The sequence below is a fragment of the Lonchura striata genome, chromosome 18, assembly GCF_050655825.1.
Source record: "Lonchura striata isolate lonStrDom1 chromosome 18, ASM5065582v1, whole genome shotgun sequence".
NCBI classification, from domain to species: Eukaryota; Metazoa; Chordata; class Aves; order Passeriformes; family Estrildidae; genus Lonchura; species Lonchura striata.
Genome location: NC_140720.1, coordinates 15,056,442 through 15,078,227, shown reverse-complemented (window position 1 = coordinate 15,078,227; position 21,786 = coordinate 15,056,442). Strand labels below are relative to the sequence as shown.

The window sequence follows — 21,786 nt, the reverse complement described above, 5'->3', positions numbered from 1 at the left end:
AATACCTGCCTGAGCCTTGCTGGCTGTGTGACCGGCCCAGCACTCCCAAAACGTGCTTCTCCTCCCACCAGCACACTCCAAACACATCGAGACCACACCCAATCTCTTTTTTTGGCTTGCTCCTCCTCCCCTTCCCACAGACCGTTCACAGCTCCAGCCTGGAGAAATAGGAACATTCAACCTCAAACCAATGTGGAAAGCCCACAGCTTCAACTCCAGATTTAGCCCACTGACACCCGTGCTAAGGAATACTTCATTTATTCCAGCCTGATTCATCCTTTGAGTATATTTCCCTTTTGCCAGACAGAAACCTCATGGTGTCTCTGGAGGTCTTGCCACTTCTCCACTCTAAGGGAAGTGACTCAGCTCAAACCATGGAGCTGAGTTCCCATGGGAGCAGATATATAAATATTTCTCTCTCAAGCACACTTAGTTGAAGGTTTTAAAAGAACCTCATGGATTTGTTCTGATTGTTGGTCTAAGAGCTGCACAGGGAGTGGGGCTGGGCAAGAGCTCTGGAATGTTCATGCAATCTCTATTTTCTAGGATTCTGTCTGAGCAGAGGGTAACTGGGAATGAGCCAGAACAGAAAGGTTTCAGCACAATCTTAGAGTTGGACAGATATGACTGAGGAAGTAATTTGATTTGAAGTAATTTAATTTACAAATTGGGATCTATTCATCTCCTACTGGACTGTAAAATTTTATCTCAATGCTTTCCTCCTTCAGCCACCTCTTCTACCCAAGAAAACAAACCCAAACAAAACCTGGCTCAGCCAGGCTTAAAGTGCAGCCAAACAGCCATGTGGGAGGATGTGAGAGTCAAAAGGGATATAAAAATGAGCAGAATCTGGAAGATGAGTGAATTCAAGAGAACGAAGGCAGCCACAGCAGCTGCTGGGAAGAGGAATGAAACCAAGCGAGGTTTGGATGATAGGTGGAGAGCAGCCACTGGGTACCTCCTGTTTGACACGTGTCAGTGTGAGCTGGGGCACTGACCAGGACTGATCCCACATGGAACACTCCTGTCCTGCCCTGCCAAGTGAGACTGACACACCTGGTTCAGGCCAGAGGCAGGAACAGCTCTGGCACTGCTGCTGGAGCACAACTCCCAGCTTCTCCAGGGACAGGAGCACAGGGGCAGCACACCTGAGACAGCACACCTCACTGGGCACAACCACCCAGGCACCTCGGCACACTTACAGGGAAAAAAAGGATAAAATTGTGGCTTGCTTATAATTAGAGACACCTTTTAGAGGATTAATTATGCTGCAGTGCTGAGCTAGTTCTTGCAAAATAAAACAGTAAACAGGTTGTAACTTTTATGAGGAGAACTGGTCTGGAAAAACAACTTGGGTGACACATCTGGGTAGGGTAAAGCAGCTGCCCCATCAGCTTCCAACAGGAACTGTGAAATGGGAGTTTCTTGAAACATTTTAACAGCTCATTTTCATTCACAAAGCCACCCAAGAGAAATCAAGCAACTAATGTCGCCAGTGAAAAGCCAAGTGATTTTGCTTCTAATAAAATATAAAATCATAGTGATTTTGCTTCTAATTCCTCCTCTCTGCATCCAAAGCTACCAACTCACCAGATGCCTGCCCACTCACACACACACAAACACCCCAAGTTTTGAGCTGATTTCTCTTTACTTCACAGTCTTGGCAAAACAAATCTGCATTCAGAAGTAATTTCACATTAATATATTAATCAAATGCTTTCAAAATAAATATTTTTTTTAAATAACAATTTCTTTACATCACCGCAGTAGCAATTCTAGAAAAGTCAGTGCACAAACAGTAGCAATTTCATTAATCAGTTAAAGAAAACAAGAGGTGGACCTTGTTTCTCTCCGAGCAGGCTGCATGCAGCAAGTCTCAGCAGTTCCCTAGCACAGGACCTTCTGTCACACTTTGCTGGGAAGGATTTTGTCTCTCAGATGTCAGAAGCCAGTCAAGTGTCACTTGTCAAAGCTCTGTACAATCAGAACTTCCACAGCCCAGAGTCTGATCAGTCCTGCACAGGTTCTGCACTGGAGTTGTTGCTAATAAGACCAAGGAATCAATGCTATGAGGAGTCCAAGTTTGGGTGACTGGGAATTCACAGCTGGACCACACAAACAGCAATAAACAACACTTTGTACCTTACAGCTTATTCCAATGTTTTGCATATTTCTCAAGTGCTTCCAGGGCAGAAGTAAAGCAACTTCTTTCTGCCCATTAGCTGTTAATTCACCAGGTAAATCACAGCAGGAAGATGCTTCACTGGCCAAGAAGCGTAACTTGTGTTACAACAAAGGAAAAACAAAAGTGCATTACAGATTATGAGAATGTTCAGGATTTAGGGAACTCACATATCCAACTGAAAAATAGAGACTGCAGAAATATTAGTGTTCCCATGGAATCTAAACTGGTCAGATGCTACTGGAGAATGCTGTTTAGAGCAGCATGTCTGAGGAAGGGAAATTGGTCAGCATTGTCATACATGGTGAGCAGCAGGGAAATTTGAAGGGCTACAGATTATATGCTATGATTGTCAGGAATGACTTCGATTAAGAAAAAAAAAAAAAGAACCTAAGAAAGTTGAATATATATCTGAAAAATGTCATAGGTGTGTACTTCCACTGAGATCCCAAAGGTTGCCTTTGAAGTCCTTTCTCAAGAGCAGAGCTGGATGTGACACTCTGGATTAAAAAGAATAACCAGAGGCATCCCTGTGCCCAGAGGTGCTCTTGGATGCACACTAAGGTGAATTCAAGACACCTCCAACCCCCAAGAGCCTTGTTTCCATGTCATGATCATGTTAATTAGCAGTTTAGAGCAGATGCTGACTAAAGAGTCAGTTTAGAGTCAGCTTTAAGTATCAAAAGAAACAGAGCTAAGGGAAGCAGTCACAGATGGAGAGAACCTCCAGGTGTAGCAATGCTGTGCACAGGGAGGAGGGAATGCTGCAAACCCTCAGAGCTCCACAGGTGGCCCAGGCTGCCAAAATGCCTCCTCTTGCTCTGCACAGACCTACTCCTAGAGCCCCTGAAAGCAGTGTGCCCTGGGGGAAGGTTCTACTCCTCACTGCCATGGACTGTGCCCCAGAATTCTGCCAAAATGGGAAAAAAGAAAGCAATGACTTGTGGAGAAATTCTGTGTCAGCTTATTGGTTTTTCTTGTCCTCTGGTGGGAAGTATGGAGGAGGGGGTGGCTGGTCCTGCAATAAAGATGACAAAAGGACATCAGTGCATGGATAATAATAAAATGTTAAACTCAAAGCCCCCAAAAAAACCAAGACACCAACATCAATTCAGACCAGCTTTGCTGTGCCACTGAGAGAAGATCTGCCAGGCACACACTTGGGCTCAACCCCAGAGCCCCAGGGACTCACCGTGGGCATGTAGACATTGTGGGGGTTCCCTGGGCTGTAGTAAGCACTGGCAGCAGCTTCAGCAGCCTTGGCTTCAGCTGTCACAGGGAGAGAAGTGACAGGTTAGGGACACACAGAGAGCTCTTACAATAGAACAAGAACTCCTGGCCATCACGAGTTACTTAACAGAGCACCCTATGACCAGTGCTCAAGTTGCAAAACAGCTACAGCAAACACAATTGAGCATTCTCTCTTCCAATCACCACAGAATTGCCAATTCCCAGTGAAACAGAGGAAGACTGAGTTTGGAAATGTCACCTGGGACTTGCATGTCAGCCATAAAAAAATGCTTGCTGTTGCCTTGCCTGAATACAGACAATACCCTTTATAAACAGTCAATGAACAAACCATCCTTCCCAGGAGTGAAATCAACAGGCAAAACAAAAATCAGCAAAAGTTTATAGCAGTTCAGGGGATTAGTGTATTAAAGATGGTAATTTATGAACATAATCCAGACCTTCCATTTCTGCAGAACACAAAAATCTTGTATAACCCTTTGGATCAGTGCCACTTTCCAAATAATAGCTCAAAGATGAATGGTTGTTTTTTCAAACTGAAGAGAAAAGTTAAATCCTTATTCAAACAGAGATTCTTATCTGCAAGAGATCTATGGTTGTGCCCAACCACAATAGCTCTTTTTTCATTTTAATAAATCCTAAATGAGTGAAAAATGAGGCTGGTATTTCCCCAGCTCCTTTCCATCATCTCTTCCCCTGCTCCATATTGTTTCAGCAAAAATAATCACATTAAGAATGAAACAGGGGAAGCAAATATCACCAAAGCCACAGTTGTGAACTAAAATGGACCACAAACACATTTCACCATCAGTTTCCTTGTATTCATCCATTAGGGCAAGGAGAATCACAAACTGTATTTTTTCTGTCAGAAGAATACATCTATCTGTAAAATGTGTCTACCCTGAAGAGAATCAGGCTGGACTCTAGACTGAGCTGGACATGCAAGGCTGGAGATTAGGGGAGCTCCCTAATCCCTTTTCTAAACAAACTTCAACTTCTAAGTGGAGCTTCGAAGTTCCCCAAAGACAAGAAACAAAGTCTGCTTCATCCCTAACACAACTGCTGTGAGTTCATTCACCTGGACATGCTCCTTACCTGCAGGAGTGGAGGGCAGGTCTGGGCCACTGACAGGGGGGGGTTCCATGGGCCCTGGGTATGGAGGGGGTGGAAGCTGCATGTAGCCCATGTTTCCAGCGGCCGCAGGAGGACCAGGATAAAAGTCTGTCAGGAAAGGAGATCACACAGCAAGAGGCTTAACTCCTCTGGGTGGAGTTCTCAACCAAAAGAAGCCAAGGCAAATGTAATTCAACTCAGGAAAAAAAGCTACACAAGTCATCACTAAAACATTGAGTAAAATCTGATTTTCTTGCCCTTTTTACCTATTTTAACTCTTCCTTGCTGGAATAACCCCCAGCCTCAGTTGCCAGGCTTACCTGGAGGAGGAGGTGGGTATGGATAGCCCCCATTAGCTGCAGGTGGTGCAAAAGCATAGGATCCATTTGGCATGTAGGAATAGCCATAAGCTCCACTGGGTATTTCACCTCTGGAGACTGGGAAAGCAAAGACAAGACTCATCAGAACATCAAGCCTGCCTCAAAAGCAGGCCAACAACTCCAACAAACTTAGAGAGACCTTATCAGAAAAACAAATAAGTGTCATCCCAATAAATCTGCTGCTCGTTGGATTGAGAAAAGTATGTTTTAAATCAAGCATCAGGCAAGGGCTCCTGAAACCACAGAACTCTGGCAGACACCCCTAGCCTTCCATACCTTGTGATGCCACCTGCAGCATCCGCTGCCCAAATTCAATTGCACCCCCAGCTGAAAAGGTCATCTTGAATGTGGCAGATCCTTCCCAGCCACCTGAGGGAGGAAAGACAGCACGAAGGAGAAACCATTTCCATGCTATTTAGGTTACATGCTGCACCTACAGATGCTCTGTATATAATTCTTAAAAGAGCTTATCCCAAAAATCCAAATTAAAAAAGAAAAAAAAAAGCAGAGAAAGTGGGAGAATTATGGTATCATCAGAAAAATTCACACTGGGTTATTGTCAGGTCAAGAGACACCTGAAGCAGAAACATCCATGAGGGAGAGCTTCAGAAGCTTTCTGGAGTTGTGGCTATTGCCACAGTAGCTGTCAGAGGCCAAACTGTCTGGAGTGCTGGATTTGCTCTTGCTTTGGATAAGATTAGTGCAGAAGGCAGGGATTTTGTTAATCCTGTTTGCTAAAAAGCCTCTACAACTACACCTGTCAGCTCCAAATTAGTTTGGGAGTCTGAGTGCCCAAAAAAGCAAAGAACTTAATGGAAAACATAGTCCACATAAATCCATTAGAGCCCATGGAAGATATTTCAAGTCAGGATAAAAAAAATCAGAAAACAAATAAATTAGTGCCATCTCACATTACAGTACAAAAAAGAAAAACATGCACAGTCCAGAGTCCCAAGAAAGCATCAAAGCAGAAGCTGTGCTGAAACAGACACAAGTAGATTAAAGAGCTTTTTAAGCTAAACCAGACTCTCATGGCTGTTAAGACAACATCATCATTAAAGGAGATGGCCTCTGGGGAAAATTAATGAAGATCTAGCTAAAACCTTTTGCCTTTCACACAGTTTAGTTTGTCATTAATGCTCAGGTTCCCTCCCATGCTGGATGGTCCCACTCAGCTCCCATGCAGAGGCTACAAAGCTGATTTCAGAACTCCAGCTGAAGGCTTTTACACCCTGTGCTGTGATTTCTGTGCCACAACTGTTAGACTGAATCAAGCTGAGGATGAAAGTTTGCTGAACTCTGTGCCTTTGGTAAAAAAAAATCAGTCAAAACCAAAATTATTTTTGAAAATGTCTGCCACAGCCTTCTCATTGAGTTTAATGTGAAACAGCTCCTTAAATTCCCCAATTTCAAGATAATCCATTCCCTTCCAAGTGCCATTTTCACCGCCAGGATGCACTACAGCAATACCACACCTGCCCTTGAACTGCACAAGAAACACAATGGAGAAAGGGCTCTGGGGGTCTGCACCTGAACCCAAACAGAGCAGAAAGGATCTGAGGTTTTGGCACAGGAGAACCTGGATGCAGGTGGGATAGGTGATCCCAAGTGACCAAAGCAAAATGACATCTTCATTCTTGCTGACTCCACTCTGGTGTTTATTTGCTGAGATCACTTGTTTGATTGAATTTTGTATTTTGCAGAGGGCAGAAATAAGATGGGTTGCAGAGCACATCTGCTCATTGTAGCTGAGCAGGGAGCTGGTAAGGGGAGTGTTTTTAGCTGCCAGTGAAAGAAACGTGTTTTCACATGAGTGTGAAAACCCATTTGGACAGTGTCAAGGTTTGGTTAGCCAGGATTTTGCTATGAGTGAGCAGCTGAACTGAGACACAGAACATCCATTATGTGATACCCACCTCCTGCCTCTGCCTTCACTGTGCCCTTGATGTAATTTGCTCCAAACACTGGCTGCTTAATTTCACAATCCTTCAACAAATAAAAGGGCATCACAAATGACTGCATAGCATCCTTCCCCTTTGACACAAAGATAACCTGAAAGAAAATAACATGAAAAGAGCTAGTCAAAACAAACAGGAAACACAGCCCTGATTTATTTCATGAACAGATTTCTCCATGGACTGAAACTCACTCCAATATCACCAGTTCCACAAGCCAAAAGCTACACACAGCAGCCACAGGGGTAAACCAAATCATCAAAGTACTAAAGCCTTCCAGGAAGTCCCTTGCTCAGGTAATGCTCCTTCCAGCTTCCTGAGAACCTGCTGCCCCACACAGCTATGATTTAGTAGCTGTGCTGCTGCATTCAGCATTTCCAGACCACTGCTAATTTCCAGTTTGAAGATGCCCGATGGACTAAACAGCTGCCTGGACAAGAACTAATCAGATTTATTATCTGCTGACAAATAGATGGGATACACCATGAATTCACAATGCTTCCCAGTGGGAGAGGATGAGCCACACTTCAAGCAGGAGTAGATTATCCTGACTTTTATACACTGAGGACATTTAAACAGACTCCAGGGCTGTTATCTCCTTAGATGAGATAAAGCCTTTCTCCACTTACCCGGTAGGGAGTCAGGAAAACACTCCCTTTCTTGGTGCCCTTGAAGGCCTCTGGCATCGGCTCCAGATCACTGAAGGTGATTTCTACGTGGTCATAGGTCATCAAAACACTGCACAAGTGACACAGAGACAGCAGTTACAGCTCCAGGCACAAGTGCAGCATGCACAGAAGTTTACTGACCTACCAAAACCACCTGTAACCTCAGCACTGAGGGAGATGCTGAGCAGACAGACTCAGTTCTGGTTTGCCTTTTTTTGGTTGTTGTTGTTGGCAGCAGCAACTGAAGTAGCACTGGCTGCTTGTTCCCTTCCCAGTGTGCTGACATAACTGCTGCTGCTGTCTGCACAAGCAGGCAGCAAACCTGGTCAATTGAGCTGATCAAAATCTCAAGGGCCTTTTTTTTTTGTTTTAAATTGTTTCACATTTCTGCTGGATCAGTTCTTAATTCAGTTGCCCACAAGTGACACGACAGAGGAAGAACTGCAGGAGAAGAAAGTGCCCAGGCTGGCTTATGTAACACGACTGTTGAAGGTCTCAAGCACCTCTGACACAAAAATGTGATCCAGAGGAACTCCCCTTCCTCACCACAAGACTTCATTAACTTGTGTTGCCTGCACTGATTCCTTAATTCTCAATTACAAACTGACCTGATTAAAACCTTTGCACGGACATGGCAGGTAACTTGTACTGACATTACAGCACCCACATTAGGGACTCTAATCCCTAAAGCTGCAGAAATCTCCACCACCTCTATCTTTGGCAGCTGATGTGTTTCCATCCTCAGTCATTTGCCAGTGAATGCCTGTCCCTCCAGAACAGCTCGGGAAGGGCAGTGGGACCAGCTCTGTTCAGGCTGCAGCATTTCAGCTGGATCAGCAGGCAGGCCCTGGTGCAAGGCAGGCTGACAGCTGGGAACAGCAACCCCTTCAGCTGCTGCAGTTCTCTCAGGGAATGCATATCTAAGTACCTGAGTTGATCCTTCTAAGAAAGGCCACATCCCAAGTGGAAGCCAGGCACAGAATTCCCACACCAATGTTTAAGCAGCCCCGTGGAAGGAAGGGCTGGAGGATGAAGCACTCCTTTGTCCCCGAAGCAGATGCCTGCCACGTCAGAAGCTCGCTGGCAGACAGGGCTGCGGACAGCCCTTTGCCGTGCAGACAGAGGCGGCTCTGTGCAGCCTTGCCGTTTCCATGGTTATATCCCAGCACCTTTTCCCAAGGCTGCTGCTGCCTCCCGCACACACAGAACGGGGGCTGAGCTCCAGGAGCCCGGGGCGGGCAGCCCCTGAGCTGAGGCACGGTGCAGCTGCAGCCCCGCCGAGCGGGGAGAGGCCTGGGCCCAGCCAGATCACCTCAGCCCTCCCGGGGACAGCAGCAAGAGCCAGCAGCAGGCTGGGGGACAGGCTGGATGCTGAGGGAAGCGGTGCAGGGGGGCAAGGCCCGCGGCTGAAGCCCAGCAGCTCCCCTCGCACAGGCCCTGGGGCAGGAGGATGCGTACAGCCCCTAAGCCGTAGGGAGATGAGGGGGGAACGCCGGCACCGAGAGGGTTAAGCCACCCCCTTTACGCGCCTCGCCCCCTCAGCACGCCCCGCCATGACCCACACAACTGCTCCCCCTGAGGGAAGGCAAGAGGAGGGCGGGGGGAGAAGGCAACTCGCCGCTATCCCCCGGCTCCCGAAGCCGGAGGAGGGGAGAAGGGGATAGCACCTCACTTCTCGCTGTTGTTAACGATGACGCCGCCGCCCTCCGAGTGGTTCTTGTTGAGCGCCATCGCCGCCTCCTCCTCCTCCTCCTCACAGCATCGACCCCGCTCTGCGCCTGCGCGGGAAAAGCTGCGCCGTCAATGGGACCGAGGGGCATGCTGGGAGTTGTAGTCACCGCCATATACGGAGAGGATAACTTCTCTTTCTCCGCGCGATGCATGCTAGGAGTTGTAGTCCACCTCACACCACCTTAGCGCTCGGCCATTTGCCCGCGCGGAGCATTCCGGGAGCTGTAGTCCGTCCATGCACGGCATTTACACTCTCCATGTCCGCCACGCGGTGCATGCTGGGAGTTGTAGGCCGGCCGCCATGATACCCCCCTCGCAGCCTCAGGGCCTGGCACTGTCCCTCTATAATTGGTGGCGTAAAATAAAAATAATCCCGGATATCTGGCGATTCTGCACGTGAAATGACGTGCAGAAGATACTTCATTTCCCATGATTTTTTAGATTTCCACTTGATGTGCATTTCCTGTTTTTGCACACTTGCAAACAGATTTTTGATCCAGTTGTTGGCTGCTTTCAGTGATGGAATCAAGCACATCCAAAATAATCCCTTTATACTGAAGTGTATTAAACTAGAAAGACTTACCAGCTGCCCTGTAAACAAGCCAAGATCGTGTCTGTGTGTCTGTCAGAAATCTGGGAGCAAGAAAATAGCTGTGGCATCTGCAGGATGGGTCTAAACTCTTTACCTTCAGGTGTGCAAGTTGGAGGAATTAAAAAAAGTAATGATTGCACAACTTCATTTAAAAAAGGAACCTGCAAACTTGTTTGAAGGGCTCCCTCAGATCAATAACTGACAGCTGTATATTAATAATATACAAATCAGAGATGTATCACCCTTTATTATATAATTTTAGATGGATCTGAGCTATTCCCTGGATTTGCAGCCCAGTTCTGTCTGAGTGCCTGAGAACCAGATGTGAGCAGTGGGGGAAAGCACAAAAACGACATAATGGAAACCAGATTTAAATAAATGCAGTGACATAATCTGTATGGTTTCTTGGCAGGAAAATGACAAGTTTGTGCTTTTCATATCCGCTTTTTCAATAAGCAGTAAGTTTCCCTTTTAAGAAACAGCCATAACAAACAGTTCTGATTCTTCTCCTATTAAAGTCAGGAGCAGAATCCACTCGACTTCCACCGAAACGCCCAGATGGAGCGTTGGCACCTCACATGAATTAAGGCTCACCAAATAACATTTTTACCCTAACTCCAGTTGACATTTGGGATTAAGAAAAGCAGGCTTCACTTTACAAAGATGCTTGCTGTAATTGCCTGTGTGTGTGTGAAGCTCTAGACCTCCTCATCACACAGAAATTTATACTCTAAAACTTAAAAACACTAAGGAAAAAATACCTAATCTGATAATCTTTTTTATTTGTAGGATGAGGACAGACATAGAAGAGAGAACTGAGACAATTCATTGTTTTGAATTGCCCAGGGCTGCCAATTATTATTGGATTTTAAGGTTCTTCCGCTCCTTCTGCAATAAAAATGTGTATATGGCAGAATTCCCTTGGACACACTTAGAAAATAAAATCTGTGTTATTTTATGCCAGATGTACAGGACACAGAAAAATAAACATAAGATAATGGGACAAGTCAAATGGTTTGGTATTTAAAGGAAAGACAACCCAGGGCAATGATTGTATCATATTTAATGGTCAAATCATAGTCTCTAACACCATTATATTATTCTGTTACAGTTTTTTCACGCACTGTAAAACACCCTACAGTTACTGTATTTAAAAAATCCTAATTAAAAAGAGGAACACTCTGTGACAGCAGAAATAACCCAAGGGAACAAGGAAAGACTGATTAAATTGCTAAAAGTGCTGTCGGCCCATCTCAATTCATCTCACCCTGTGTTTAACCCTTTGCTTACAGCAAGATCAGGGATCCAGAGCTGGCGCAGTGCACGTTCCCTGATCCTTCCAGTTTACAAACTCCTGGCAGCACAGAGCACACTCTGACCCAACTCCTGAGGGGATTGCTCCTATTTTAAACCATCCCTAAACCAGGAGGGTTTTCAGCACTCCCAACCAGGATAAAAGCAAGCAGCAGGAAAGAGAGGCTTGGGCAGCACTTCCCAACTGCGGCACATCCACAGGAGCCCCCAGGATGCTCCGTGGAGCTGCATCCCTGAACCCACCCAAAGCAGCAGCACAACCACACACCATGGCCAGACACCCCAGGGGCTTCTTGACCTGCTCCCACGCCGTGACAGGGTGGAAAGAGAAGATCCCTCTGAGCTTCCCAAGCCCTGAAGGAGGCCAGAGGTTTGTGTCCGAGTTGGGAAAGTGGAGAGGGCTGGGATGAGTGGCTCCAGTGTGGGTTTCCCCTTGGAGCAATCAATCCTCCTACAGAGAAACAAAACAGGGCAAAGACCCAGATGTGCTGTGTTTACTCTGGCATAGCTCCTCGCTGCAAACTGTGGGAGTTTAGCCTGAATAAATGAGATTTAGGGTGCAGACGTGGGCCCACGTGGGAGATCTCTTCCTGCAGCGATGAAGGCTCCTTCCCTTCCTTGTCCTGCCAGGATGTGACTGTGCACAGGCTGTGGCACTGCTCTGCCTTTCTCCTTGCATCAGGAACTCTGACACCACGTTCTGCCCCCGTGCCTGCTCTGTGTCACCGCTGACATCTCGTGCAAGGGCTGAGCTCTGCAGGGGCTGCTGGCGCCAGCCAAACAAAGAGGGTTTGGAGCTCAGGACGCAGGGAATGAATTCCCATCCGGACAGAAGTCTGGGCAGCATTCCCACCAGCCAGGAAAGGCCAAGATTTCAGCTGGAGATTTCATTCTGGAAGCCCTACTGTTCCTTTTCCCACTGCTCGCAGCAGTTTAGGAGTAACCTCCTGCAGGGGAGGAGAAGGAGGAGGAGGAGGAGGAATTTGCAGACAGATCCCAGCAAGCCCCTTCCCAAACTGACTCATCAGCCTTGTCCCGGGGAAGGGGTGGCTGCTTTCAGACCCTTCATCCACTAAAATATCCTAATTTTCAGGGCACTGGCAGCTCTTTCTGCACCAGCAGAATCTGGCAACGCTGGCAAAGCAGTCACAGTAAAGGAGCTCTTTGAGCCTCAGCATGTAAACGTGGCTTTAACTGCAAACCTCCCAGATTTGTGCCTGCCTTTTATTCACATTTTTCCCTTGGCTCCACTTCAATATAGCACTATGATTTTCAGCTTATCCTTTGGGAAAAAAAAAAAATCTATATATCATATATTTAGCTAAATGGGCTGCTTGTTATTCCTGCTGGTTGTTGCATCATCCCTGACTCACTCATGCCAGTGAAGAACCTGACCCTCTGTATTTTCTCTCCAGGTGTACATTATACAGCACCACGGTTCTGTAAAGCAAGCTTTGGGAGGTAGGTAGCAAAATAAACCCAGAAAAAATAAACTTGTGGAAAGGCATGCTGTGCTGAGACAGGGGCTGCTCTGTGCTTTTTCCTTCTGAAAAAGCTCCCTTAGGACATGTGAACTGGCAGTTTTGTCTCTCAGCCTCGAGTTTCCACCTCTCCTGAAGGGAACAGTGTTCCCTCTCATTTGAGAGTAATTTTTGTTAATTGTTACTTATTCCCAGAGTCCAAAGGGTCATTTAGTAGCTGACTGATGCTGCACCTTTATCAAGGCACTCACAGCTGTCCTACAACACTAAAACCAGACCATTTATCTCTGGGACATATTCACAGCACCTCTGTCACTTAAAAATCCCTAAGCTAAGGGGCAGATTTTCAGCTCAAGTGTGCCCAGGGCTCTTGAAGAGTTGGTCATTTAACAGTACTAAAATCCCCCAGAACAGTAGTGCCATCAAAAACATGGGGGAAAATTTGGCTGTAAAGCTTTGCTAAGAGTTACCAAAGAATGTGTTTACTTAAAGTATATCCTCAAGACTTGGTTTGTGCTGCTCCCTTCCCCATCTCCAGGTGGGAACAGTGGTTCTGCTTCTCAGCAGGAGGTTTCTCCCTTTCCCAGCTGGGCAGAGATCCTTGTTTCACATTTACAGCACTAATGGTGGGCAGCCCTGCAAGGAGAGGTGCTGCATCACCCCAGCATCACCCCAAAACCCAGCCAGGCTCCTCCATGTCCCTCTCCCTGGAGCACCATCTCTCCCATGCCAGGGCACAGAGGGGATGGGAAGTGACCACGTTTGCTTTGGGGGTTCACCTGGGCCACACGGGGCTTGCTCCATCAAAGGCACTTCACGAGGAGCATGCAGAAGGTGTCAATGAGGCAGCACTTAAAAAAGCATCAGCACAGAGCCTGAGATAAGGCACAAAGCATCTGCACAAGTCGCCGGAGCAGAGCGAGCAGAGGTGAAGCAGAGGGACTGGGCAGGTGGCCAAGGCACAGCTCTAAATCCGTGTGGCACTTCCAAGCAGCACACTTTACCAAGAAAGGCTGTGGCAGTCCCTGATGTCCAGAAAGGGAAATCAAGGGGCAGGGAGCAGCACAGGGACTGGCCCAAGCTCACTCAGGGGCACAGCTGGCACTGGGATCCAGCCCCATCCTGGCCCCCAGCCCTGCCCATCAGGAGGCTCCATCCAGCCCTGAGTCCCCAACAGTGCAGAGAGGAGAGAGCCTGCCACAGAGACAGACAGGGCTACCAAAGAGAGGTGGCAATAGCCTGCAGGAGAGATTTCTGTGGCTCTGTCCGTGCCCCTCTCCCCGGGCAGTCACCGGCGCTTCAGCACCGACACACAATCCCTCTTCAGCGGCCCGATCTGCAGGTGGGCATCCACGCTCTCCAGGAAGAAGGCTGGCTTCAGCTTGCACGAGAAAAGAGAGGCAAACTGGCGGTTGATCTTGTTCTGGAACGGGTCAAGCTTCCCCTTGGCGGAAGGGGAGACCTTGAGCTGCTGCAGGCAGGTCATTTTGGAGTCCTTGACTCCGTAGAAGGTTAAAGCCCTTTCGGAATACTCCAGGAAGACGCCGATGGTGTGGAAGAAGGGCTGCTGGATGGCGTGCTCGAAGCCACCAAACCAGGCCACGTAGTTCTGGCCGTTCCACTGCAGGCAGCAGGACCTGTCGTTCCTGCCCAGGCGGCCGTGGTTGTAGGCCTCCCGCGGGTCGAAGTCCTCGGCGATGACCCCGATGCTGACCCAGCCGTCGATCAGCTCCACCTCCCAGTAGTAGTTGCCTCTGTTCATGAGGTTCAAACCCAGCACCTGCTCGCAGTTGATGAAGCGGGTGGGGCTCTCCGGGTAGGGGATGGGGCACAGCACCCGTTTGGCCCCCTTGGTGCCGAACAGCTGGATGAATTTGTCAGCTGTGTCACTGTCCAGGTCGATGATGAAGGCAACTGCGTGGGGAAAGAGGGAGAAGTGAGTGTGCAGAGGGAAATGCAAGGAAATCCTCCCTGCCCCAGCCTTTGATGATGAGCATGATCCTTTCTGACCTTTCCCATCACTCTGTCCCCTTGCTTTTAAGTCCCATGGCAAATCGCAGTCAATGAGGATGAAAGGCTGAAAGAGCTGACAGTCCCATAAGCAGGATGAATAGAGGTAACTGGGCAGAGGAGAGGGCAGAGAGGCTGCTTGATGAGCTCAACTGTGATACCAGGAATTGGAGATCCACCTGACAGACTGCTGGTAAGGAAATCTCACATAAAAGCATATTTCAGGCAAATATGATAAATGCACTTGAGAGAGACCCCAAGAATAGAGAACAGCCAGGTATGCCACAGCTACAAACAGGCAGCCCCCAGCAAGTGCAGCCATGTGAGAGCCACTGGTGGATACCAAACAGAGAGGATGGCCAAGGAAGTTCTTCCAGGAAACAACTCTGGGCATGGATCACTATCAACTGCATTGCAGCCTGAACCATGGCACGTCTCAGTCTGACAGCAGAAGAGCACACCCTCCTTGAGCCAGGTTTTGCTGCTCTGTGCCACTGAGGCAGATCTTGTCCCCTACAGACATGTCAGATGTGACCCCATATCCCCTGTAAGGCTGGGGACAAACAGGTGGGGTGTGGAGGCTCAAGCCCAGCCCTGCACCCTCCAGCCTCAGCCTCTCCTGCCCCACTCTGCTCCACCACTGCGTGATCCTTGTCATTCTGCTGCTGCAGACAACCCTCACCAGCCCAGGGCCCTGCAGCAAACAAGGCAGATGCACAAACTCTGATCTAATTTAAAGAGGATCCAATTTGCCAAGGGCTGGAAAGCAGCAGGATTTACACAGGACGCCTGCAGCGCCCCTGGGGCCCCTGGGCCAGCAGAACCACGGACAAGGGAAAAAAACCATCACCTAACCAGGCTCTGACTGTTGTCAGGAAAGCCAGGAGGCTTCCCTGTTAGCCAAGCAGAATTTCCTCTGCTGGTGGCAGCGCTCCCGCAGCCGCTGGATCAGCGCCGGGCAGGCGGGAAGGAGAGAGGAAAGGGAAGACGGGCCTTAGCAACAACCCAAAGCAGAAATCCCCCACCAAAATAAATAAAATACCACCTAAGGAAGAAGAAGGTGAAGAAGAAGGACCAGTCACCTCCTTAAAACCTCCATCTTAGCTTTATATATATTACTTTACTCTAAAAACTTAAACTCTAAGTTTTCTACTACGTGATGTTACGTGCTTCTTTTGAAACTACACACCCATAATCCTAGTTCTGTTATTTAATCTTGGAGGTCTTCTCCACAGCCTTAGGTTAATTGTAGTGTTCTCTTGAGGATCTGTGCCTTTCAGCACAGAAAGCCCAAAACTCTCAGTACCCAGGGTTCCAACACCCCACTTACATTTCAGGAAATAATCACGGTTCTCCAGGCAGGCAGGATTGTTTGACTTGTCTGGAAATCGGGATTCGGCCAACGCTGCAGAGACAGGGACAGGAGGGTTTGCATCAGCACAGGAACCAAACCACCACCAAGGACGTTGCTGGAGCATCGTCCCCTGCCCCTGATGGCACCCAGCTGTCACAGCCCCAGCCAGCATCCCCACTGCCCCTGCACATCCCAGTGGCTCCCACACAGGAAAGCACAGATACCACGTTTGTCACCCCAGGGAGGTGGGCAGCGGGGCAAGGAACCGGCTGCAATTCCCATGGGCATCCAAGGAAAGGAAAAAGGAGCGAGCTCATGTTAAATAAGACAACTGCCATATCAACTCTCTAACCCTGGCATGTTTGGGAGCCCACAGTCTGCCCTGTGAGGAGGTCTGTCTGTCCTGGGAAGAAGAGTTCCCTTTCACAGGAGGCCACTTTGGCCACTTGCCCCCTCCCACAGGGCCCTGCCTAACTCCCAGGCTGTTTGTTGCCTCTCCAGTCTCCACGGAAAAATTCACAAAGCCTCAAAGAGGCGTAAGCCCAGACAGGGATTGTGCAACGTGCAGGGAACCCGTGCTGAGCAGCTGCTAGGCCTGGAAGGACAGGGGCTCACAGGGGCCATGGAGCCACCTCCCACCCAGGCAGGGAAGAGGGAAAGGGACAGGGAACCATCCAGGAGAGGGGCCAGGTGAACACAAACCTTCCTCCATCTCCTGGCAATTCAATCCATCAATTCCTTTCCCCTGCAAGTGGTTCCACTGGTTTTTGCAGGCAGTGGACAGCACATCCTTCATGGCACCCACGGCTTGGGTGCACTTGGTGAAGTTCAGCTCTTTCTGGAAGCTCAAAGGTGGAGAGAGGTTTTCTTCCATGGCTGCTTTCAAGGCCTGAAATTCCTGAGCCAAAAAAGACGGAGTTTCAGGAGGTTTCAAACAAGCCAAAGTTGTCTCTTGTTCCAGAACCCCACCCAGCCCTGGAGGATTTGGGATCTGGCAGCTCTCAGGACTTGGCCTAAGGACAGCATAAGGGAGGAGAGCACTTTCCCAGCCACGTGTTCCTGGCACCTTTTCTTCACTCCCTTTCAAACCCAGACTCAGACCATGGCCACCTCACATGGAGCAGCATCTCCTCCCTAAAACGTCTCCTCTTGCTGGGCTGTCAGGGATGGGGGAGGATGCTGGAGGAGGCAGTGGGGCACCCCAAACTCTTGCCCCACACCCAGGTACCCACTCTGGGCAGCACATCAGCCTGTCCTGAGTCACACACAGGACAGAGGTGGGGATGCCTGCCTGGGCTCCTGGGAGAGGGGAGGGGAGAGAACTGTGCCCACAGGAGTGAGACTCATCAGCCTGAACATCCCAGGGTTCCTGTCCCCCAACTCCATGGGAAATGGGACAAAAACCCAAAAATACAACATTGTCAGCTCCTTCTTGCCCCATCCCACCTGGAGGAAGTAGATGGTATCAGTGCTGGGGACATTCTCCAGGCTTTGCTTGCACTGTGCCAGCTTGGCTCGTCTCTGCTCCTTCCAGCGGAGATCGGCCTCGGCCTCCCCGAGCATGGAGCGCTCCTCGTCCTCGATGAATCCCATCACCTCCTTCTGGAAGGCTGCCAGCACCTCAGAGGCCTCTGCAAAGAGCTTCTCCACCCTGTCCCTCTCCTTTGTGGCAGCACCCTGAGTGCAGGGAGACAGGGGTCAGGTCCCAAGGTGAGGGTGCAGGAGGTGCCCTGCCCAGCACCCAGTTCTCAGCTCCGTGGAATCCCCCTGACACTCCATCACCCTCTTCACCCAAGAACTCAGATCACTTCACAGTGCAGCTGCCAAGAGACCTGGCTGGACACTGCCACTTCCTGCTGCACCACATTTGGTGTCCCCAAGCAGGAAAGTGATGTGTTTGCACAAGGGCCAAAGGGGACAACCCCCCCATGAGCCTGGGGAGACAAGGTGCAAGAGCCAGAGGATGCCCTGGCACGGCCCTTGCCCTGTTCCTTCTTCCATGTTAAAAATGAAAGCAACCAGAGATGCCAGGAGTGTTAGCAGAGATGAGGATAAAGAATCCTCAGGGATCTCTGCCAGGATCACATAATTCATGGTGCTCCTGTGAGCACCATCTTTACACCCCACACACCCCAAAATCTCACAGCCCCTTCTCCTCCACCCCCAGCCCAGCGGAGCTGCACTACCAGAGATAAGGCACTGCAGAGTCACCTTAATGAGCTCCACCATCTTCTTGGCCTGGGTGATGGTGACTGCCAGCTCCTGCAGCTCATTCTCTGCATCGCTGAGGAATTTGGCTTGTTGGGCCTGCAGACATGAAGGACAAACACTGAGCTTTACCCCCAGTCCCAACGGGAGCCACAGGGCATTCAGCCTCTCCTTAAGCTTAATCCACAGACCCTCTCTGACAGAGACCTTGCTATTCAGGTGAAGGATGCAAGGGGAACCATGAGTTGTTGTCCTGTTTTCCTTCCCTGCAACATCCAACCTGCAAACATCCCTTCTCACTCAGCTGGGAAACGAAAGGGTCATGTCCAGCTCCATATTCCCCACCCTGGCCCCAGCGGAAACCAAACAAAACAGGAATTGGAAAGCAAACCCATCAGGCAGTGATTGCAGCTAAGCAGTGCTCTTAGCAAGTATCCAGGGCTGGGAAAAATGCACCTGGGTTTGGTGCAGAAGCTGAAAGGCAAACCTGGAGCACCCAGACACTCAGCACAGAGTCCCCATGAGGTTTCTGTTTAGGAGCAAAGCAAACCAGCTCCGCAGCGCGGGCTGCAAAGGAAGCACCTTCGGAACACGGCGTTTCCTGAGATGCTATTGTTGGCTCAGCCATTGCCCATCACGAGGACGGGTCCCTCGGGAGCCAGGAGGGCACTCCCCAGCCACGACAGCTCCTTGCTGATGCTCAACCCCCGGCCGTGGTCCCTGCAGCGCTTGTTCCCGGGGAGCAGCTACAGGTGCTTTCCCCGGGCACCCATCCCAGCCCGCAGCGGTGGCCGGGGGCAGTCACAGAGGTCCTGCAGGAGACACTGAGCAGCGCCTGCCGAGGTCTGACAGCTCCTCGGGGCTGGGATTACACACGCTTTCTATTTTAAGGCACCTCATGACTAATAGTGCTGATAAAAGGGTTTTCCTGCAATCTTTGCAGCCCGTCAGGAGGGGGAGCTGGCTTGGGGCTGCTGCTGCTTGGGGCTGGGCTCCTCCTTGGAAAAGGCAAACTTTCCCAAGGTCTCCAAATGCCTCATGGCCATGCGAGATGCCACCACACCGTGAGCTCCACAGGTTCCCATCTGCCTGCAGCCCCACAGAGGCCCCACACTTTCAAGGCGGCAGTGCCCAGGAAGGCGGCACCACGTTGGGACTGGAGCCCCGGCTCCTGGGAAGGCTCGTGGGCGTGAGTTTAGGAGGTGACTCAGTCACATCTGGGAATGGGAGTGATGGAAAAACCCCCGCTGCCAAAACGGCAGGATACAAAAGGCTGGGGGAGCGGGAGCGGCGGCCGGGCCGGCTGCCAGCGCGGGCAGAAAAAGCGCCCGACGGAGCTGTGGGAACGAGACGGGGACGGCGGCCGCCCCAGGAGCGCGGGGGTGGCCGCTGTGGGGTGTCCCAGGCAGCCTCGCCCCAGCCCTACACCCACGGGATTGCCAGTCCGGCTCCGCAGCGGGAAGACTCCCCACGGGATGCCTGGCAGCGCCCTTGCCCCGATACCCATCCCCACCTGCCCATCCTGCCCCAATCCCAGGGGTTCCCTGATGGCGCAGCGCCCTGTCCATATATTGGGGTGGAATCCCCCGAGGGGTGAGAGCACAACACCCCCCCGCCACATGGCATCCCACCAGGGCTGCACCTGCACCTGCACACACCCCACGTGGGGACAGGGCTCCCCGTGAGGACCTGGGTGCAGGATGGCACCCACGACACCCCCACACCAGCGTCCCACCCGCAGCACCCGCGTGGGCACCTCCGCGCCCCTCGCCACCCCGCGCACCTGCTTGTGCTCCCGCTCCTGCTCGAGGGGCACCACGTCGTGGGCGCGATGCTCGTGGGTGCGGCAGCGGGCGCAGACACAGCTCTGCTCGGTGCGGCAGAAGCCGTCGAGGGGCTGCAGGTGGCGGGGGCACAGCCCCTCCTCCAGCCGGCGCAGCGGGGCCACCAGCCGGTGTGCGCGGAAAGCCGGGGCGCGCCGGTGCGGCTCCAGGTGCGCCCCGCAGAAGGACGCCAGGCACACCAGGCACGACCGCTCGGCCGCCACGCGGGACTCCGGCGGGCACACATCGCACAGCACCACCGCTCCTTCCTCGCCCGCAGCATCCTCCTCCTCGGCTCCCGGCGCCATCGGGGATGTCGGAGACGCGGCGGCCGAGGGCGACGGGGACGAGCCGCCGGTGGCGGCCGCCAGCAGCGGCAGGAGCTCGCACAGGGCGCGGTTCTTGCAGAGCCGCAGGGCCGCGGGGACGGGCTCCTGGCACAGCGGGCAGCGGGCGGCCCCGCCCGCCCCGCCGCCGTCGGGGGGGCCTGGCCGCTGGCGGAGCTCCTGCAAGCAGCCCTGGCAGAAGTTGTGTCCGCACGGCACCGTCACCGGGTCCCGCAGCACGTCCAGGCAGATGGGGCAGCCGAGCGGACCCTCCGGCAGCCCCGGAGCCGCCAGCGCCAGCCGCAACGCCGCGGCGGAGGACGACGGGGCGCTCCCGGGCGCAGCATCCATCCCTGAACGCCCCGACCGGCCCCGGCCCCGGTCCCAGCCCCGGCGGGGGCGGGCGGCAGCCGCGCCCCGCCCGCCCGCTCCGCCTCCCCGCGACCGCAGCCGGGGCTCCGCTCGCCGCGGTGCCTGCGCGGCTGCTGCGCGCTCGGAGCGCTGCTCCACAGCATCCACCGCGGCGTCCTGAAAAGGGTCTCACCCCAAATGGCATCTGCTCTCATCCGGGGAAGCTGTGCCAGCCCATTCCAGTCCCCCTCTCTAGGACCTGCTGCTCCCCTTGAGCATTCCTTCCCTCTCTAGGACCTGCTGCTGCTCCACTGCTCCCCACCACCTGGCCACAAGAAAGGTCCTGAGCCCCCCCAGTGCACAGGTGCAGAGGCTTTCCTGCCAGCCCTCGTGTCCGTGGACCTACATCAGCCCTCCCCATGGCCAAAAAGGGCTGCAGTGCCCAGGTCCTGGCTCAGTCACTGTCCCCTTCTCCCCTGGGGTCTGGCAGAAACTGGCAGGCACCAGAGAGGGCTGGGAGACCCCAAAGTGCTTTTAGAGTGAAGATCTGCCTTGTGAGATCTCTGGACCCCTTCTGTGCAGGATACACAGACATTTTTTGGAGTTGGAGAAGTTCCCAGGTGGATGCTGGCCCAAGGCCTCACCCAAGGACAGGGCTGCGAGAGCAGGGATGTGTTGAGTGAAGCAGGAAGCACAAGACAAATAAAATATGTTCTTGATGAAGGGGATTGAACCTTTTAAGCTTTTTGTCCCCAAACTTAACAATGATGTGATTCATTCCCCAGGTATTCATACCCCCAGCACTTTTGAACCCAGTGCCCAGTTTCACCCTGTTAATCCTCACCAGCACTCCCACAGGAGCGGGAGGAGACGTTGGACCTGCAGTCTCACTCTTGGAAAAACATCAATGAAAACTTTCGACTTTCCTCCCTGCCAAATCAACCTTGGAGCAGAGCAGTAGGAAACCAGGTTTCCTTATCACAGTGCTACAGTAAATAAAGCACCTTCTGGCTCTGCTGGTCACTCATAGGACCCATGGGGACACAGAGG

At 51.4% G+C, this 21,786-nt stretch overlaps 2 protein-coding genes across 4 annotated transcripts; both read right to left on the bottom strand.

Annotated features, from left to right (window-relative positions):
* Positions 1-1,629: 1,629 nt before the first annotated feature.
* Positions 1,630-9,320, bottom strand: WBP2 (WW domain binding protein 2). 3 transcript variants are annotated; one of them, XM_021541673.3, is made up of 8 exons: positions 9,214-9,320; positions 7,508-7,616; positions 6,840-6,975; positions 5,200-5,292; positions 4,864-4,980; positions 4,526-4,651; positions 3,375-3,451; positions 1,630-3,200 (listed from the first exon to the last, which is right to left on the bottom strand). In XM_021541673.3, exons 2-8 carry the CDS (start codon positions 7,607-7,609, stop codon positions 3,147-3,149), a joined length of 705 nt encoding a protein of 234 aa, XP_021397348.1. In that variant the 5' UTR covers positions 7,610-7,616; positions 9,214-9,320; the 3' UTR covers positions 1,630-3,146. The 3 variants fall into 3 exon arrangements, with proteins under 3 accessions (XP_021397348.1, XP_021397347.1, XP_085413140.1); XM_021541672.3 differs by having other exon boundaries at positions 9,219-9,320; XM_085557014.1 differs by lacking the exon at positions 9,214-9,320 and adding an exon at positions 8,475-8,493.
* A 1,592-nt stretch (positions 9,321-10,912) lies between these two features.
* On the bottom strand, positions 10,913-20,751 carry TRIM47 (tripartite motif containing 47). Its single transcript, XM_021541639.4, has 6 exons — positions 20,020-20,751; positions 18,240-18,335; positions 17,475-17,705; positions 16,731-16,926; positions 16,005-16,079; positions 10,913-14,578 (listed from the first exon to the last, which is right to left on the bottom strand). The coding sequence occupies exons 1-6, from the start codon at positions 20,734-20,736 to the stop codon at positions 13,953-13,955; spliced, it is 1,941 nt and encodes a 646-aa protein (XP_021397314.4). The 5' UTR covers positions 20,737-20,751; the 3' UTR covers positions 10,913-13,952.
* Between the last annotated feature and the right edge of the window lie 1,035 nt (positions 20,752-21,786).

Excerpts from the sequence above, each read along its gene's own strand:
- WBP2 (XM_021541672.3), bottom strand. The coding sequence starts at position 9,277 with ATGGCGCTCAACAAGAACCACTCGGAGGGCGGCGGCGTCATCGTTAAC. Across the intron at positions 5,293-6,839 it reads AGTGAAGGCAGAGGCAGGAG|GTGGCTGGGAAGGATCTGCC; the intron begins GTGGGTATCACA and ends TTCCTCCCTCAG. Across the intron at positions 4,652-4,863 it reads ATACCCACCTCCTCCTCCAG|ACTTTTATCCTGGTCCTCCT; the intron begins GTAAGCCTGGCA and ends CTTTCCTGACAG.
- TRIM47 (XM_021541639.4), bottom strand. The coding sequence starts at position 20,736 with ATGGATGCTGCGCCCGGGAGCGCCCCGTCGTCCTCCGCCGCGGCGTTG. Across the intron at positions 16,927-17,474 it reads ATACCATCTACTTCCTCCAG|GAATTTCAGGCCTTGAAAGC; the intron begins GTGGGATGGGGC and ends TTTTTGGCTCAG. Across the intron at positions 16,080-16,730 it reads TTGCCAGGAGATGGAGGAAG|CGTTGGCCGAATCCCGATTT; the intron begins GTTTGTGTTCAC and ends CTGTCTCTGCAG.